Consider the following 17,613-nt stretch of genomic DNA (forward strand, 5'->3'; position numbering starts at 1 on the left):
AACCACGTTTTTCACCCACCTTACTTGTAATGTGATGTGACAATAAAGATTGATTCTGATTCTGATTAGGCACCCCCTCCAACACAATATTAACCATTCGCTGAAAGGTAGCGGGCGCATTGCACATGCCAAATGCCATGACACTATACTGGAGAAAATGGTCCGGTGTGACAAAAGCAGAAATTTCAGAGGCACGACGGGTTAAGGGGATTTGCCAATAACCCTTTAATAAGTCCAGTTTAGTAACAAAAGCAGCAGACCCCAAGTTATCCACGCAATCTTCCATCCTCGGCAAAGGAAAAGCGTCTTGGACCGTCACCGCATTCACCCTCCTATAATCCGTACAAAATCTAGGACTACCATCGCTTTTAAGCTGCAGCAAACACGGGCTACTCCATGGACTAGAACTTTGCCGTGCCAGGTTATGCTCAAGGAGATACTCCGCCTCCTTCCTCAAGAGCGCACGCTTAGTTGGGTTTACGCGATAAGCGTGTTGCTTAATGGGCCGTGCAGCCTGCACATCGATATCATGCTCGAGCACAGTGGTGCGAGTGGGGATATCCCCGAATAGAATAGGGAAATCCTTCACTAACCTCATGACGTCACGTTGTTGTTCAGTGCGTAGATGAGTGAGAGTCTTAGGCAACTTAATCAGCATTTCTGAATTACAGAGGCGACCCTCGGGTGCAGGTGATGCTCGCAGCACCAACCCATCGTCCTCCGCAGCCTGTAGATCCATAGGATCACCCTGGCCATCCACACTCTCTGTAGGAGAAGAATGTGGCTCAGCCACCATTAGCCCTACTCCCCTTACATGGAATTCCTTCAACATGTTAACGTGACAGACACGGCTCTTACGCCTCCTGTCAGGAGTTCCAATCACATAGTTCGTGTCGCTGATTTTTTCCAGAACCATAAAAGGACCTGAAAACCGGGCTGATAGAGCAGAGCCCTGAACAGGTAGTAAGGCTAGGACTTGATCACCTGCCTTAAAGATGCGTTTAACCGCAACTTTATCATGACGCCTCTTCATGTCTGTCTGAGAAGCCTTCAGCCATTCTCTAGCCAGAGAACACGCTTTCTCGAGCCGACCTTTAAGTTTGTTAACAAAGTCTAACACATTGGTGTCAGGAGTCACGTCAGCGGCCATCAGCTTGTCCTTCAGGACCTTAAGGGGGCCGCGGACCGTATGTCCGAACACCAACTCATTAGGAGCAAACCCTAGAGATTCCTGTACTGCGTCACGAGCCGCAAACAACACAAATGGAATCCCGTCATCCCAACTTCTTTTAGCCTCAAAGCAGTATTTACGCAACATGGATTTCAATGTCTGATGCCACCGTTCTAGCGCCCCCTGAGACTCCGGGTGATAGGCACTTGAGATCACATGGTGGACAGACAGTGTTTCCATCACTTGCTTAAATACTTTTGACAAGAAATTAGTACCCTGATCCGTTTGGATAACCTTGCAAAAGCCCCACGTAGTAAAGAACCTGGTTAGAGCTTTTAACACTGAGGTGGCAGTTATGTTGCGCAGAGGAATAGCTTCGGGAAATCTAGTAGCAGCACACATAATAGTCAGTAGATACTGATTCCCAGCCTTCGTACGAGGCAAAGGCCCCACACAATCCACAATAACCTTTTCAAATGGTTCTCCAACGGCAGGAATCGGACAGAGCGGCGCAGCAGGAATGGTTTGGTTAGGTTTGCCCGTCAGCTGACAGATTGCACAAGTGCGACAATATTGGGAAACACTTTGTTTCAACCCCGGCCAAAAGAAGTGTTTTAGGATTCGGGAATATGTTTTTGTAATTCCCAAATGCCCCGCCCAATCATGATCGTGAGCTAACGAGAGAACCTGCTGTCGGTATGCAGTTGGGACCACAATTTGGACCACTGCGCTCCAATCTGATTCCTGTTCACCATTTGGACACCATTTGCGCATTAACAACCCTTGGTCACTAAAGTAACCCGTGCCCTTTGTTTTAATTTCCTCTTGGCTCAACACAGCCGCTAGACATTTCTTCAATGTGGAATCCTTATCTTGTGCTTGGATAAGGCTTTCCCTGGTTACAGGCAAAATCAAATGATTTTTCCCACCCTCAGTTACCTCCCTCCCCCTGGCTTTAACACTCTGCAGTTGTGTCAACGCTTCAGGAGTGGCAGACAACATTTTGTCACTTGCGAGAGCGCGCATGACAATAGAGTCAGCTAAATCAGAATCCTTCCCCGCTTTACGTGACTGTGCACGGGTGATCACACAAGCTGGAAAAGCCTTAGGATATTTCATACACAGGGGGTCGTTGGCAGTAACACATTCCACCATAGGACAGTTTATCACTTCCAACACAGGATGATATCGTGATACCGCCACATTAAAGTACCCAGAGACCAGAGCAGAATGTACATACAGCGTGTGCAAGGGCACAGAAATATATCCCATATCCATCCCTCGTATCACTACACTCGACCCGCAGGCCGTATCGCCATTCAAAGGCAGTACACCCGCTAGTATAACACTTTGTTGAGCCCCAGTGTCCCTCAGCATGCGTACCGCAGTGCGCTCAACAGAATGCTGTGACACCGATACTTCGCCATCCAATACAAACGGATCATAACTGGCGTCAGGACCAGAACGTGCACCCACAAAAGCATTTCCCACACTTTTCTCCATTCTGATCAATCCCATACTCTTAGTACCATTGTGATCTTGCCGTTGTTTTGCTCTGCACTGGGCGATCAAATGCCCCACCTTTTTGCAATAATGACAAGTGCGATCCTCCCTCTGTTTAGCACCACCCCGCTCAGGCGAACGCTGAGTCTGTGCGTAATTACGCGCATCACCAGATTTGCGAGCTTTGTTTAGACTTGACTCTGGAGCATGAAACACATTCTTATGCGTCAGAACAAACTCATCAGCGAAGATAGCAGCATCCCCCAATGACGCCACTCTCTGTTCATTCAAGTGCATGCATATACTGTCGGGCAAGCCCCTTTTAAACTCTTCCATCAACAGCAGTGCGCGCAGTGATTTACAATCCGTTACTTTGCTTGCCGCGCACCACCAGTACCGACACTTAATTTAAGTCCTATGACACTGTTTTTCCCTGAACAGAACTTAAAGCTTAACAGTTAACAAGTGCTTTGTCAATTAAGAAAACCCTCAGTGTTAATTTAACTCTATATGCATATTTATTCAGTGTACAAGTCTATGTGTATGGCAGTGGTTCCCAGGGGTCCTTGAGAGAGTTCCAGGGGGTCCCCAGCTAAATAATAGTTTGTAACCAAATGGACCCTTATGGGTCTAACAAATTATGTTATGGGAGTGTACAAATGGAACCAAATGGTGTTCCATTTGTACACTCAGGGTTAAAATAACTTGATTGATTTTACAATATAATTTGGGGGTCCCAGCGATAAAAATGCCATTAAATGGGGGTCCGTAGACTAATGCATGTCAAACTGGGGGTCCTTGAAAATAAAATGGTTGAGAATCACAGCTAGAACCGTAATACAAATCTTCTCTTATGGGGGTCCCCGCCCCTGGCATCTTTTCAAATGGGGGTCCGCGGGCTAATAAATGTCGATTTAGGGGTCCTTGACATGAACATGTTTGGGAACCACTGTTGGGAGAAAGAAGGGAGACGATGTATTGTAGAACATTCGTTCAGACAGCTGTTCAGGGAGCTAGCTAACAGTAACAGCGTTAGCATGTAGCTAACGTAGCATCACAATTGAAAGTTGCAACGTTGCCACTGCCAGGGGAAACAAATGCATCAGGATGATCTGGCTATAAATAATCGATTAAATCACGGCACCGGCGCGATGCAGAATCATACACGGCCGCATTGCGACGTCTTCATATAAAACTGTAAAAGACGTCCAGCCCAACTGGATTGCATGGAGGAGTTTTTTGTGTTGTGGAAGGCAGCACTAGCACTGCTGGATTATGGGTAACTATGTAGTTCTTTTGACCTGTGTCAGCAAGTTGGCTCACAGAAAGATGACTACAACAAAAATGGGTGCTTCTGTTCTTTTGGTTGGAACTTGGCAGCGCGACCTGCAACGTCATTCACGCTCCTGCACGCTCCCGTTAACTTTCATTCCCGTCCCGTCCCGATCACGGGATAATTAAAAATATTAATCCCATCCTGCGGGAATCCCGCGGGAATCCCGTGTCCCGCGGGAGTCCCGACAAAATGTCAGTCTCTAATGTGGAGTAATGAACAACAATGGTGAGCGACTAGCTTCATTCTGTTTATCAAACAACATGGTTATTGGAGGCACTCTGTTTCCCCACAAGAACATCCACAAACTGACATGGCTCTCACCAAATGGGAAAGACCAGAACCAGATTGACCACTTGATGATCAATGGCAAATGGAGAAGCTCATTGAGAGATGTCAAAGTGAGAAGAGGAGCAGATGTCTCCAGTGACCATCACCTTGTCACAGCAGACATCAAACTGAGGCTGAAAAGAACAGGACCGACACCCAAAGGGTCCCCAAGATTTGATGTCTGCATGTTGAAAGACCCATCAATAAAGAAGAAATTCACAATACAACTCCGGAACAGATACCAAGCTCTCTCCAGTAATTTGAGCGATGATAATGTAGGCGAGACTGACGTCAACAAGCATTGGGAAAATATTGTCGAAACATACAAAGAAACCAGCAAAAAAATTATTGGACACAGGACAAAACAGCATAAAGAATGGATCAGTAGTGAATCATGGAAGGCTATTGAAGAGAGAAGGAACTTGAAATCCAGAATAAATAACACCAAATCATCCAGGATCAAGCAAGAACTGCAAGTCCAGTACCGCAATACCAACAAGCAGGTGAAAAGCCTAATAAGGAGGGACAAGAGAGCCTACCTAGAGGAGCTGGCAAGTGCAGCTGAAGAAGCAGCATCCCATAACCAACAAGGAACAGTATACAAAATCACTAACCTGATATGTGGAAGAAAATTCAGAAACATCCAACATATCAGAAGCAAACAAGGACAATTACTCACCACAGAAAAAGAACAAGAAGATCGCTGGACAGAACACTTCAGAGAGATTCTCAACAGAGATCCCCCTCTACACCCAATAGAAACACAAGAAGCTGTAGAAGATCTGGACATTGACATCAACCCACCAACAAAAGTAGAAATAATCGAGGTCATTAAATCACTCAAAAACGGAAAATCCCCAGGTGCTGATAACCTAAACGCAGAACTCTTTAAAGTCGATCCAGAGCTAGCCGCAAACATCCTACTCCCACTATACACCAACATCTGGGTGGAAGTGGGGGTGGTGTTTGCATGTATATCCACAAAGATACTGAATTCATTACCCGTACTGACTTACAGCATGTTGAAATTGAAACTGTGTGGGTTGAATTAATTTTCAAAAATGCGAAATCAGTACTAGTTGGCACAGTCTACAGACCTCCTGATCAGCAAGGCTTTTATGATATTCTTGAGGGTTGCTTAGCTGAGGAGGAGGGTGCAGAGAAAATCCTGATGGGCGATCTGAATACAGACGTACAGCGTAAAGAGGCGCCCGTTTTCAAATCATTTAGTAGGTTTTGTGATCTGCATAGTATTAGCCAGCTTATTAGCCAACCCACTAGAGTGTGTGTTTCTACTCAAACTGTCATTGATCTCATTCTGACCTCGGACAAATCCAGAATCTCCAAGAAAGGTGTTATTGTATGCGGGCTTAGTGATCATTTCATGATATTCTGTACCCGCAAAAAACAAAAACCAAAGTCTGGCTGCCACAAAGCAGTCATATCAAGGGACCTCAAAACCTACTCTAGTGAGGCCTTTAACCAAGAATTGGAGAGTCTGGATTGGTCCGATGAGCTTAACAGCACACTTGTCGAAGAAGCTTGGCTTGGCTTCAAAACCAAATTTACATCAGTACTGAACTACATGGCTCCTCTGAGAACCATCAGGGTCAAAACCCGCTCGGAGCCATGGATGAATTCGGACATAATGACTGCAACGAATGCCAGAGACAAAAAATGCTCTGAATTTCTAAAATGCAAGTCAAAGCTTGCCAAGCACTTCAACAGGGGTCTCCAAGCTCAGCTGGACAACCTAAAAACCCAACGAAACAGGCTAAGAAATAATGTTACTGCCATGATCAAATCCGCCAAAAGTAACTTAATTAATAATAAAGCTGAGGAAAACAAAAACAATCCTCGAGAGCTCTGGAAGCTACTCAACAACCAATTAGGCTATAGTCAGAAACTGAAAACCAGGTTTTCAAACATAAACATTAAAGCGAACAACACTCTCATCACTGACAAGCTTGATGTGGCCAACTACTTGAACATCTTCTTTACAAACATATCAACAACGCTGGTTAACAATCTGCCCTCCCACTCTGGGCTCTTTGGTGTAGAGCACATTAAAACCTTCTACAGAAACCTAGGTGTTTGTAAAGACGATTTTAAATTAGTTATGGTAACAACTGATGAGGTACTTAAGAAACTGAGTGCCCTCCAACCCCACAAGGCCACTGGCCATGACAATATTCCCTCCAAATTTCTCAGAGACTCAGCCATCTCTATAGCTCCAATCATCACCCACATAGTAAACCTCTCCATCAAACAGGGACAGGTCCCCCTAGATTTCAAACTGGCCAAAGTAACCCCCCTGCACAAGAAAGGGAGTAAATTAGACCCCGGCAACTACCGCCCTATTTCTATTCTAAGCTCCATCTCGAAAGTGATGGAAAAAATAGTCTATGAACAGGTTGAAAAGTATCTTGCCACTAATAAATTATTGTACGAGTTCCAATCTGGCTTCAGAACATCCCACTCCACTGACACATGCCTTCTCTATTTGAGCGACCACATCAAACAAGAGGTGGACGCTGGCAAATACTGCGGCATGGTCATGCTGGACCTCCAAAAGGCTTTTGACACAGTGAACCACTCCATACTGGTTAACAAGCTAAAAGCAATTGGTTTCGATAGCACATCAGTGAGCTGGATGCAATCCTACCTGGAGGGGAGAGCACAGATGGTGGAAGTGAACGGAACACTGTCCCCCCCCCTCCCAGTGAGCTGTGGCGTTCCACAAGGAAGCATACTAGGGCCTCTACTGTTCCTAATATATGTTAACGACATGACTTCAGCTTGTGACTGCAACTTGTTCCTGTTCGCAGATGACTCGGCACTGCTGGTCTCGGACAGGGACAAACTGCAGGTTGAAAATGCCCTCAGCTCTGAACTCGGTAGAATCTGCACCTGGCTTGCTGATAACAAACTATCTTTACACCTGGGAAAAACTGAATCCATTCTCTTTGGATCTAATAGTAATCTCAGCAAGGCAAATGGCTTCTTGGTTAGAGTGGGTGACAATGTTATCACACGTAAAGATGAAATGACCTACCTAGGTTCCATCCTGGAGGCTAATATTTCCGGTGATAAGATGGCCACCAACGTAATCAAAAAAGTCAACCAAATAACAAGATTCCTTTACAGGATCTCCTCACTGGTCGACAAAAACACCTTGAAGACCTTAACAGGAGCCCTTGTACAAGGCTTCTTTGACTATGCATGCACCTCCTGGTACCACAGCACCTCAAAGGCCCTTAAAACTAGGCTCCAGACCTCCCAAAACAAACTGGTCAGGCTCCTACTTGGCCTCACCCCCCGAACCCACCTCACCCCTGCCCACTTTGACAGACTGGCATGGCTTAGGGTCGGCGACAGAGTACAGCATCTTGCAATGGGTCTGGTCCACAAGATTCGATACTCCACCAAGATACCCATGTACCTGTGTAGATACTTCCTTAATGTTAACGAAGTCCACACCCACAACACCAGAGGGAGTGCAACGAATCATGTTCAACCCAGATTCGGCACAAACAAGGGACTAAATTCTTTTCGCTCCTATGCCACCAAAATGTGGAACGCCCTTCCAACAGTCATTAAGACATGCGAATCCCTTGACTCCTTCAAAACCGCTCTCAAATGGCACCTACGGATGGCTGCAATTCGAAACTGGCCCCCGTAAAATCTGAATCCCCCCCACCGCCCCCCCCCTTTTCCCCTCACTGTATATGTTTCTTTTCCCTTTTTACCTCCATTATGATGAATTCCTGTACTGTTCTTTGTCTATATAGAAGTGTCTATTTGTACGTCTCTAAATGTTTTGATGAATTGAACATGGTGGACCCTGTTGTAAACAAGTGTAATGCTTAATTGGGTCGTCCACTCACAGTTAACAGCCTTTGTATTGAGTTTGTGCTTGAAATGTACTGTAATTCTGCAAACTGTTAATACAATTTTCAATCAATCAATCAAAACCATCGGACTGGACAAAAGGAGTGATCGTTAAGGTTCCAAAGAAAGGCACACTATCCGACTGTAACAACTGGAGGGGCATCACACTTCTTTCTGTTCCCAGCAAAATATTCTGTAAAATCATCATACACCGTATTACACCAGCAGTTGACAAAGTACTTCGCGATGAACAAGCCGGTTTTAGGAGAGGAAAGGGATGCGTCGACCAGATATTCACTCTCAGGAACCTCATCGAGCAGTGCAGTGAATGGCAACGACAGCTATACATAAACTTCAATGACTTTCAGAAGGCTTTTGACAGCATCCATCGCGATAGTCTCTGGAAGATCATGAGAAGCTATGGAATCCCCTCCCACATAGTTAAAATCATCCAACAGTTCTATACTGGCTTTTCTTGCACTGTGGGAACAAGCATCACCAGCTTTGATGTACAATCCGGAGTCCGCCAAGGATGTGTGATGTCAGCATTACTTTTCAATCTTGCAATAGACTGGGTCATGAGGAGAGCCACAGAGGACAAGGCAAGAGGGATACGATGGACCCTGCATTCCACCATTGAAGACCTTGACTTTGCGGATGACCTTGCCCTTATGTCACATACACACACACATCTTCAGGAAAAAACAGACAGACAACAACACTATGGCCAACAAGTCGGACTGATCGTTAACAACAATAAAACCAAAATCATGCCCATCAACACCAGTACACCAACACATATAACAATAGAGGAGCAGGTTTTGGAGAATACAAATCACTTCACATACCTTGGAAGCATCATTCACCATGATGGGGGAGCTAGTAAGGACATTCAAAACCGGATCAACAAAGCACACACAACCTTCATAAGACTTAAGCAAATCTGGAAATCAAAACAATACAGCACAAAAACAAAACTCCGGATTTACCAAAGCTGTGTACTCTCAACACTACTGTACGGTGCAGAATGCTGGAAAACAACAGAAAACGACATCCATAAACTATCCACTTTCCACACATCATGCCTGCGAAAGATCCTACACATATTCTGGCCCAAGACCATCTCAAACAAAAACCTCCTCAACATCACCCAACAAGACAACATGCACAGTATAGTCAATAAACGCAGGTGGACCTGGATTGGACATGTGCTCAGAATGGACATCAATGCTATACCAAGAGTCGCACTACACTGGACCCCAGAGGGAAAGAGAAAGAAAGGCAGGCCCAAAACGACATGGCGTAGGGCGGTCGAGAAGGAGCTCCAGCAACAACATCAGAGCTGGGGGACCATAGAGAAGATGGCCAAAGACAGATGCAAATGGAGGAACTTTGTTGCTGCCCTATGCGCCAGCCGGCGTAATGGGGATAAGTAAGTAAGTAAGTAATTAATATAAATGTAAAGGGTAAACTTCAGTCAAAAGTTCAGAATTATATCACCTTTAGGAATAATAGGTCATTTATGGCGGCAATTTTGGATTTTTCCTTTAACACTTTGATTGCTACAGAATCTCCCCAGGCCTATTTTGATGTTGCTACCGTTTAACATTGCACGAAGGCCTTGTTCGGGGGCCCACAGCAAAATGTTCTCTTATAGCGAGAATCACACGCATACATCAAAAGAAAGCTGAACTTGTCCACTTGATTTTACCATGTTCCATTCTGGAGATATTGACCTTTTTGCAACACCTGCTTTTGCCTGGAAGTGGTTATCTTGAACAGCGAGCAGAGTTATGGATGGTTTAAAGTCAGAGACATTGACAGGCAGATATAAAAATGAACACAATAAATATCCTATACATCCTATACACCGAATGAAAGCCCTGAATGTGTACTTTTACGAGGAAAACAGTACACATTGATCCCATCTACAGTTTGACAGTAATTGGTTATTGAATGCAGCTTGTGCCCACCAGATAACTTCAGAGAAGACATGGACGTGAACTCCTCAATATTCACAAAATAAGGCCTATAGCGACATATAAATACTATATACCGTATGAAACAGAAGACTCTCTGCTTTCATAAGGAAAAAAATTGTACTATAATAATAAAAAATCACACCCCTGTGAAGTGAGCGGTGCAACTCTACTTCTCTACTTATTCACTACAGCTCGCAATATAGGAACTGAGACAGAAAGTCATGTAAACCTTTTATTTACAGTTTGGTCTGTAAACTTCTACTGTAATAATACAAATCACACCCCTGTGAAGTGAGCGGTGCAACTCTGTTCTCTACTTATTCACTACAGCTCGCTATATACGGACTGAGGCAGAAAGTCATGTAAACCTTTTATTTACAGTTTGGTCTGTAAACTTCTACTGTAATAATAAAAATCACACCCCTGTGAAGTGAGCGGTGCAACTGTTCTCTACAGTTGCACCGCGCAACTGTAGAGAACACCAAACTGTAAATAAAAGGTTTACATGACTTTCTGCCTCAGTCCGTATATAGCGAGCTGTATTGAATAGGCAGAGAACAGAATATGGGACAGAGTTGCACCACTCACTTCACAGGGGTGTGATTTTTATTATTACTACAGTAGAAGTTTTTTTCTTATGAAAGCAGAGAGTCTTCTGTTTCATACGGTATATAGTATTTATATGTCGCAATAGGCCTTATTTTGTGAATCTTGCGTTCGGGTCCATGTCTTCTCTGCAGTTATATCTGGTGGGCGCAAGGTGCATCCAGTAACCAATTTATGACAAACTGTACATGGGATCAATGTTTACTCTTTTCCTCGTAAAAGTACACATTCAGGGCTTTCATTCGGTGTATAGGATGTATAGCATATTTATTGTGTTTATTTTTATATCTGCCTGTCAATGTCTGACTATAAACCTTCATAACTCTGCTTTCTTAGATGAGGATGATGATGATGATGATCGCCTCGCCTCGCCTAATCTATCTCACAGATCTGCTTTCATTGTCTTGATAACATGGGGGGGGGGGGGGGGGTCATGGGCACATTGGGCAGCAAAAGTCTTGATCCGTACGGCTATAAAAAGTCCCATTCCACCGTTCGGTTCAGAACTATAGTATAACGGTGAGACGCGTTGTCATCATTAGCTGATTTTGTTTTTCAAGCTAGTATAGGGGAACATGCCTGGGCATGCAGCTTGGGAGCGATGGAAAAAAGCTTCACCGGGAGTGTCCAGAGAGGTGCTAAGCCCGGCTGTGATGTCGACGACAAGGAAAAAATTACTTCCACAGATCACAACACCACGGTTTAAGACGCGGAAAAGTTCGTTATACATTACACCCGGGTCGATTACGTCCCCGACGCGTTCATTCCTTATCACTACAATTATAATGAATAAAAAAGCGTTACAATCACACGTCCAAGCGATCTCCGATTATGACGGCTCTGCATGGCGATACGTGATCCACCAACGGAAGACTGTCTGTTGTCATGGCGGCCCCTCGATACTGTGGTTCGTTTGTTAGTTCGTAGTATTGTAGGCTCGGGGATCGTTTGGTCGCTACAGTATGAAGAAGGAAACATGCATCTGTCCATGTGTGTTGCAGACGTTATGCAATGCCGATCCGGTGCATATGTGTTTAGGCAGCGTTCCGTTCATCATGTTTTTTTCCGAGAGACAGAGCCCCCATCTCGCAAGATCCTCCTCCTCGGGAGAAACAGGAGGGGAGGGGGGAATCGAGTATTATAGTGTTGGGTGAAATGTCCGAGGTGGAGGAAAGCCTGGTGAGGCGAGGTTAGGTGAAATTTGATTCTTCTATTCACACTAGAGTTCTCATCGGGCCTGAAAATTAAGGCCCGGCCTTACCCTACCCTAACTGGGTCGGCCCGAGGCCCGGCCCTAACAACTAATGTCAGGCCCGAAAACCCGAAAAAGCCCGAGTGAAAAAAGAGAAAAAAAGGAAAAAGAAAAATGCCATTATATGGCCGCGGCGCCGTGGATTATTGAGACAACCGTGTCAGAGAACGCACTAATAGTCTAGTCGCCGAAATAAAGGATTTATGTAACTCACGTTAATTGGCTGATAATGTTCCATTTCCAACATTCTAATGGTTTCCAGCAATTTCCAGGGGTGAGTAAACATCTTCTGAATCAAAGTAGCAGCGATCCTCTGAAGTGACGCAGTTAATTATGTCCAATAGGCTACTGTCCCGTTAACAAAGTGCAACTTTTTCATCATTCACCGTTGTGCAACAGTCCCGAACAGAGCTATACAATATTATGACAATTGTCAACTTGGCTATAATCTACTACTGTAGGTTACTGTATAGTTTACATTAATCATTGCCTCTCAAACCCACATACCACGCGTAATGTGCGTTGCCTAACCAAAAGAACAGACATAGCCTACAAACCATCAACATGCCGCTCGATGGCGTGTCGAGTCTGTCGACAGCTTGCAGATCTTTTATTTTGGGCAGTGGGCACACAACGAGGCGCGCTGCGCTACGATGGGGAAATTAAATAGCGTAACAGCGCGCTGCGATACGATTTGTAAACCAAATAGCTGTAGCCTACAGTGTGACTGTAACATTGCTTGGTCATCATGTAACTATATTACGTGTATGCAGGCGCTTTCATAGTTATATGGAGCATTTACCGTGGTGACGTTGATTAGGTAGCCTAATTTAGCTTATTCACCCAGCTGGGTTCAACGAGACTGTCGTTAAGCCCCGACGTTTCCAAAACGAGCTATTGCGGATGAATCGATGGTCTTATAAAACATTTAAGCATATGGCAAGTTAACTTAAGTTATATAGTTGATGCTGAGCAGTAAGCAGCTCATTTGGTTGGCAAACCAGAGGCCAGCCAGCGGTAGCAAGTTCAACAACCACCGTTCTATTCTGTCACTTTGGTGCGCTGCTGCTGTTCATCGCCTCCTCCTCCTTCAGTCACATATAGTATAATAGCCTAAACTGTAAAAGTTAATCGCCAACATTCACCAGCTCAGCCCTCTTCATATTAAATAAATACATTACACAAACAGAATTGTTATTTTTGTTATAATAAAATTATTAAAAAAAGGCCCGGCCCGACTAATTATCGTGCATTTTGGGCCCGGCCCTACCCGAAAATGTCGGGCCGGGCCGGGTTCGGGCAGAGATTGAGAACTCTAATTCACACACCGACTAGATTATGGGCGCGTCCATTTTACCCTGGCTTCTACACGTAAAGCGGCCCGCCCTCCTTTTTTCAGGAGGGGAGGGGGATTATTTTTTATTATTTTTTTATCACGTGAGCGGGACTAAGCAGCAATGACAGGGGGATGGTTCTTCATTGTCCGGGTGGGTAAAAAGATGAATGAAAGTATTCTATAAAAAAGTGATTAAAACGTATGGATACGTGATTCGCACCGGAAGTTTGATTAATTAATAACGTACGGATACGTGGTTAGCAAATTATGTGTTAAAAAAGCTTTTAATGTGTCCACATTTTTGGGCACTCCTTCTGAGAGGGTGAGATAAAGAGTACGTGTACCAAATTTGGTGCTTGTTTCCACCACGTAACGATTTTAGCCATTTCATGACGATAATATCCCCTACTATTTTGAAATTTGAAATGAGAGAGAATTGAATAAAATGTCACTTTCTTTTTTTCCCCGTTCATTTCGATTCTTGGTGTGCGATCTTTCTACCTATTAAGACGATTTAAGCTGTTAACGCACCATAAATCAGAGCGCGGTGGTCACAAGAAAGTTTTCCAATCAATCTATTCTCTAAAGCCTCATGAAATAATATAGCATGTTATATATAACAAATCTACAAGCAGTTATTAAACGAAATTTAACGAACACAATCATTTCCACAGGTTGCATAACACCAATTTATTGGTTTATTCATGAACAGAACCGACATGCATTGAAATGGAGGACCCTTATGTAAACAAGTCGTAGGCCTATATGCCTTTTTATTTTGAACTGTAGGTAATTCTGCAAACTGTTAATACAATATTCTCAAATGAAGACGTTTGCAAACCTCACCGCATACTGAAACGCGTCTGACAGGTTGCATTGCAACAAATAGGCCCTAATAAATAACATAAAATAAAGATAGGCCTTGCCCTCTACTCTGGCATACAAAACAGCAATCTATTAGATGGAAAAACTCACCAAAATGAAGCTGACCAGGTAAAACAATACGTCCATAGTGGTAATAAATAAAATAAAGACAGGCCTACACACCCGCTGCCAAACAAAACATACAGTGAAACATAGTAGGCCTTCTCCAACTCTACGTCGCTGTCTGTGGTGTAAAAGTCCTCCTCATCTATGGTGTTAGCCTTGCGCTGTCGACTGTTTGCATTCACAAATACGAGCTTGTCTACGTGGCCTGGGTGTAAACTTGCTCGCTGCCTGGTAACCGTGTTCCCTGCTAGTGAAAACACCCTTTCGCTAGGGGTACTGGTGGCTGGAACAGCCAGGTAGGTTTTGGCCAGCTTGGCCAAACGAGGGAACTGCTTCTCGTGACGTGCCCACCACTTCAGAGGGCTGCTCGTTGTGGGAATGCGGGCAATCTGGAGGTATTCCTCTAACTCCTCGTCGCAGGTGTAGTTTACCGTCGGTGCCTTTGTGCTGGCATAGTGGGGCCCGAACAGCTCATCATAGTCACTTTCGAGTCGCGTTTTTTTCGCCACGGCCACTGGTGGTGGTGGTGCCTCCTCTGTCTCGCTGTCCACGTCGGTACCTTCAGCAGCGTCTTTGGAGTGTGGAATAAAGAATAAATAAATCAGAAAGGAGTTAATGTGATAATGTGGCGTCTGAAAGGCTTAATATGTGGCTATTGTCTTGGCTATTGGTGATCATGACCGCTGGCCGTTCACATCAATTAATTAATACTTGAGCCGAGCGGTTAGTTTCGAAGTAGCCTAATTCACAGTTCACACATAATTAATTACTTAACAATAGACAGTGACCACGCCTGGAACATACCACGTCTCAGTGAAATAAAGTGTAAGGATATCCAATTTTGCATATAACATTCATATTAAAAGATTTTTTGGCTTAAATAAAAAAAAATTGATAACAAAAAAAAACATTCATATTAAATAAATGTACCTGCAGGCTGATCTAGCTCCTCGCCTTGTAGTAGTGGAATAAGGCGGCGTCGGACCTGCAGTCTGGTGTCCTCTGGGAGGAAATGGAGATCTTTGAACGTCGGATCCAATATACAGGCGATGATAGAAAGCGAGCCTGCCAAGTCGTAGTCGTCTGTGTCCAACTTAAACCTGTTTCTCAGCTGTCCTCGCACTGTGGTCTTGAAGCTGCGGGTTGCTGTTGTATCATTCACGTCATCTCTCAACGGCGCATCAGGCCCTTCATTCATCAGTAGGTTGAGGATAACGGGATAAATGAACGACAGTCCAACATGTAATTCAGCACACATGATGGTCGTTGCCTTTGCAAGGGGGCTGAGTACAGGCAGGAGCTGCGTGATCACCTCCCACTGCGAGGGTTTAATTTGACATTTCTTTTTTGCGCTGGGTTTGGTGACTTTTTCGTCCTCCAGTACGGCTTGGACAGGGATGCGCTGCTGGTTAAGCCGCTCCAGCATTGTGAATGTTGAGTTCCAACGCGTGGGGCAGTCATTCTGGAGCTTGTTAGCTTTGACATGTAACTGGTCCTGGCGTGTCTTCAGTGCACATGTTGCTATAGATGAGTGTCGGAAATGACTAACCACTCGCCTCGCCGCATCAATGGTTTTGGCCACTTCAGGTAAATCCAGACCTTTCTTGATTGCCAACTGCAATGTATGTCCAGTGCAACCAAGGTCTTCCTCCACTTCCTCACACAGAGTCATGGCTAGATTCATGCTGCTGGCATTATCGTGCACAACGCAGAACACAACAGTCAGGCCCCACTCACGGATTACATCCGTCAGCTTCTGCGCTATGTTGGCCGCCGTATGGCACTCTGGCATTAAGCAGGTAACGAGGACTTTTGCCTGCATCTCCCAGGTGTCTGTGAGGTAATGCGCTGTCACGGTGATGTATGGCATCATGGTGGAAGAGGTCCAGAGGTCTGTGGTGAGTGAAACACTCTGGTCTTTCATCCCATCTGATAATTGCTCTCGCAGTTGATCATACTGCAGGTTTATATTTTTCCACAGTGTAGCATGTGATGGGGTAACGTACTCTGGTTCAAAAAAACGGAGCATTTCTTTAAAGCCAATTCCCGACACTAGAGCCAGTGGTCTTGTGTCCTTAACAATGACGTTGACTAACAGACTTGTTATGTACTGTCGCCTTTGTTTTGTGAGTTTGCGTTTAGCGTATTCTCCGAGTGTTGTCTGCCTTTGTTGACTGGTATCCTCGCTCGCATTGCCGCTGTGGTCACTGCTTGTGCTTGGCAGCGGGTGGATCTTCAAGTGGTTTATCATAGAGCTTGTATTGCTGTGATATTTTAGCTTCGTTTTACAAATTGTGCATCTCACAAAGTTGCCCTCTCTCTTGAAATATTGCCACACCTTTGACGTTTTCTTTCTGGTAGCACCAGTTCCATTATCCTCTTTCTCCTCCATCTTGGCTGTTTTGCCGCTGTTTTGTTTTTTTCGTTTCACGTTCCTTAACTTCCTTCCGTGTGGATGAGATGACGCATGTGTATTCGTATATCTTATCAATTCACTAATACACCCACCAGAGGGCAACGACGACCAGTCTTTCTGGCATGAATTCTGGGCGAATCTCAGTACAGTTACACTTTTCAGTAGGACAGAAGTTATTAGAGGAGTATGAAAATACACAATCAACCATGAATGGATTAGGCGAACTACCAACACCACAGCACAGCACAAAAGACAGTATGTGTTGTCAGGCTTTTTTATTAAAAATATTAGCGAATATTCGGATGTCAATTAACAGTGTCGACTAGTGTTTTGCTAGTCGACTAATCGATTATTCGATTATTATGTTAATGCCCTAACACACACACACACTGTATATGGTAACAGGAAGCTGTATGTGTCTGTATATGGTAACAGGAAGCTGTATGTTAAGCAACACATCTTTGTTTTACAAGCTGGCCAATGTGCTCAGGGGAGTAGGAGCATAGATATATATAAACTCTAGATGGCTCAAGGCGGAGTTTCTGACGTCGTTCACCCGGGAGCCATCTTACTTCGGGGCTACAGTACAGTATGTTCAATGGCAGCTCAAACAGAAACAGTCATAACTCGCTCAAATCTTGACGGATTTACAAACGGGTTGGTTTATTACAAACGTTGTCAACGTTTTCTTTTATATGAACGTCGTATAAAAGCATATAAGTATGCGGACGTATCTGACGTTTATAACAAACCAAACCGTTTGAAAATCGGTTGAAAATTGAGCAAGTTATGGTAATTTAAGA

The 17,613-nt window shown here is 44.4% G+C and overlaps 1 protein-coding gene across 1 annotated transcript; it reads right to left on the minus strand.

Annotated features, from left to right (window-relative positions):
• Positions 1-428: 428 nt before the first annotated feature.
• On the minus strand, positions 429-16,318 carry LOC306921148 (E3 SUMO-protein ligase ZBED1-like; the record flags this gene model as incomplete). Its single annotated transcript, XM_079498259.1, has 4 exons — positions 429-448; positions 985-1,236; positions 14,672-14,965; positions 15,325-16,318. 4 exons carry the CDS (start codon positions 16,316-16,318, stop codon positions 429-431), a joined length of 1,560 nt encoding a protein of 519 aa, XP_079354385.1.
• Positions 16,319-17,613: the final 1,295 nt, after the last annotated feature.

The sequence above is a fragment of the Electrona antarctica genome, assembly GCF_951216825.1.
Source record: "Electrona antarctica genome assembly, chromosome: 4".
Classification (NCBI taxonomy): domain Eukaryota; kingdom Metazoa; phylum Chordata; class Actinopteri; order Myctophiformes; family Myctophidae; genus Electrona; species Electrona antarctica.